Below are 2173 nucleotides of genomic sequence, written 5' to 3'. Positions count from 1 at the left end.
CCACATGCCAAGGGACGCGGTGCTCCTTGACATGGATGGATTAATATGACAGGGGATCACAGAGCAAAAATGAGCTGCTTCCTCACCCTCTCCATGAAGTGTACGGAGTTAATCTTTGTTAAAATCCAACCAGGCCACAGATTTGATATGTGGTCATTTCATTACATACAGTAATGTATACATTAATATATTTGTATACATACAGTATATTAATTCTGCAATATGTAAAATGCAAAATAAGAACAATCGATGTTTTTGACTGATTGATTGTATGAGTCATTTATCGTGAAAAAAGGATAAACATTCTATAAACTAATTTGTTCTTCTTGTGAGGACTTGCCCCTGTTGTCTGTTTTACATAAAATGAATATCTTTGGGTTTTGTATTTTTAGTCAAACACACGTGATTTGAAGATGTCACCTTGCTGCGTGACTGGCATTTTTCACTATTTTCTGAATCATTTTAGACTTAATTATTATTAAATTGGTAAAGTTTCTATCAACTAGCACAAACCAGCTGACTCACTTAAGCCTGGAGTTTTTTTGGGCCTCCTGGTGGTTGGACCATTGTTGAGTTGTTTGCTTTGTCCCGTGGGCACTTTTCACTAGGGCTGCATTTATTATTTACATTATCAATTAAATTGATGTGTTTCTTGATTATTTGTTTTGTCTATAAAATGTGGAAAATGTTCTAATATCAAAAAAAGCTGAGGTGACATCTTGATTTGACAAACCACCAGTCCAAAATCCAAATTACTAAAATAAATCTTTTCAAAAATTCCAAATTTTCTGTTAAATCAGTGAATCAGCTGTTGTTACTACACAGACATCTTACTGTAAAGCGGACCTGTATGATAAAAATCCATACAGTCTGCAGTTATAAATGCTAATAGGGAGTTTACAAATGGATTTTTGTCCTGCAGCACTTTCCCAACAGATAACTGGACACACAATCCTATGGAGGGCTGATGAATAAAGCGTTAAAACACACAATTTCATGCTGGGGAGGACTTTCTACAACCTGGCAACCCAAGAGTTGTTCTTATTGGTTGCTTGTAACTGATTTAAGACTTCAAAAACATTAAATTGCAAAAACCCATGGCGGCTTAATAAAAGGTATATCGACAGTATAGCCCATGTTAAACACTGTAACCACCTTTCTAACTGCACAAGTCAGTGTAATAAGTTCAATGTAGGCCAAATCTGTTTGAATCGATGGCCTTGGGTTGCCTTCTGTTATCAGGCAGCAGGCACAACTTACTGTAACACACTTTTATCCTGAAAACTAGTTCTTAATCAGCGTGTACTTACTTCTGAGTGCAGATATGAGCATGTTTCCATCTTTGATGAGGTCTTTTATAAACCTGTTGGTGCGCTCCAGCTCTATCTCATGGCACTGTAGTCTCTCTCTGAACTCCGGACTGTCCAGGAAAGAATCACTAAACTCCAGCGTCGGCAGACCCATCGATAAACTAATACTCCCAGTGAATTAGCCTATTAGATAAGGCGCTCTCTGTCTGTCCCCTCGGTGGGTTTGCGAGAGAAAATGGTGTTTGACTGCTCTGGGAGAAAACTGGACAGAAATCTCTTCCAGTTCCCTCTTTTCATGCCTTTCTCACTTTTTTCCCCCAGAACTTCCGGGCACTAAAACATAGCAGAGCTAGTAACAGAGAGATATTTGGGTTAGGCTATATAACGAGCTCTACGATGCTTCGCCAGCCTATCAAAACCAATATATTAAAATAGAATTTAAGTTTCACTTCTTACTGAGTCTTTAGTTGATAGAGAATACACCATCAGTCGCGAAAAGAAAGCACCAAGCTTAGTTTTGCATGGTCGGTAGAGACTGTGTCGTTAACTCTGCATTTGGCTCTAGCTGAGGGCTTGTTACTATGGGAACGGGAGACTCCTGCTGGCGCGTGCTGAAATCAATGCACAGTCTGCCAACTAGACATACATATGGTCTGCATCTATGTGATAACGACATTAATAACTCTGTCTTATCTTAGCCTATTAAGTTTTTGTAGTTTTTAACATTGCTGAAATAGTAGTAATATCCTAGCTGAAGCCAGATAAGGCTGGCGTTATTAGCCTACTTTTTTTCTTTTCCACACATAAAGAAATATTCAAGCTACAAGTAAAAAATGTATAGACTATAAAAACTGAAGCTACCT

General features: G+C 38.2%; 1 protein-coding gene across 3 annotated transcripts in view; it reads right to left on the bottom strand.

The window, feature by feature from the left end:
- Nucleotides 1-1901, bottom strand: part of arhgap42a (Rho GTPase activating protein 42a) — a 17774-nt gene extending 15873 nt beyond the window's left edge. For 2 of the 3 annotated variants that reach the window (XM_020598388.1, XM_020598390.1), the window contains exon 1: nt 1311-1901. In XM_020598388.1, coding sequence (XP_020454044.1) covers nt 1311-1464 — 154 coding nt within the window. In that variant the 5' untranslated portion in view covers nt 1465-1901. The remainder of the gene's footprint in view (nt 1-1310) is intronic. The other variant, XM_020598389.1, reaches the window with a different exon arrangement.
- Between the last annotated feature and the right edge of the window lie 272 nt (nt 1902-2173).

This window comes from Monopterus albus, unplaced genomic scaffold, assembly GCF_001952655.1.
Source record: "Monopterus albus unplaced genomic scaffold, M_albus_1.0 scaffold38.1, whole genome shotgun sequence".
NCBI classification, from domain to species: domain Eukaryota; kingdom Metazoa; phylum Chordata; class Actinopteri; order Synbranchiformes; family Synbranchidae; genus Monopterus; species Monopterus albus.
This window is presented reverse-complemented; position numbering and strand designations above follow the sequence as displayed.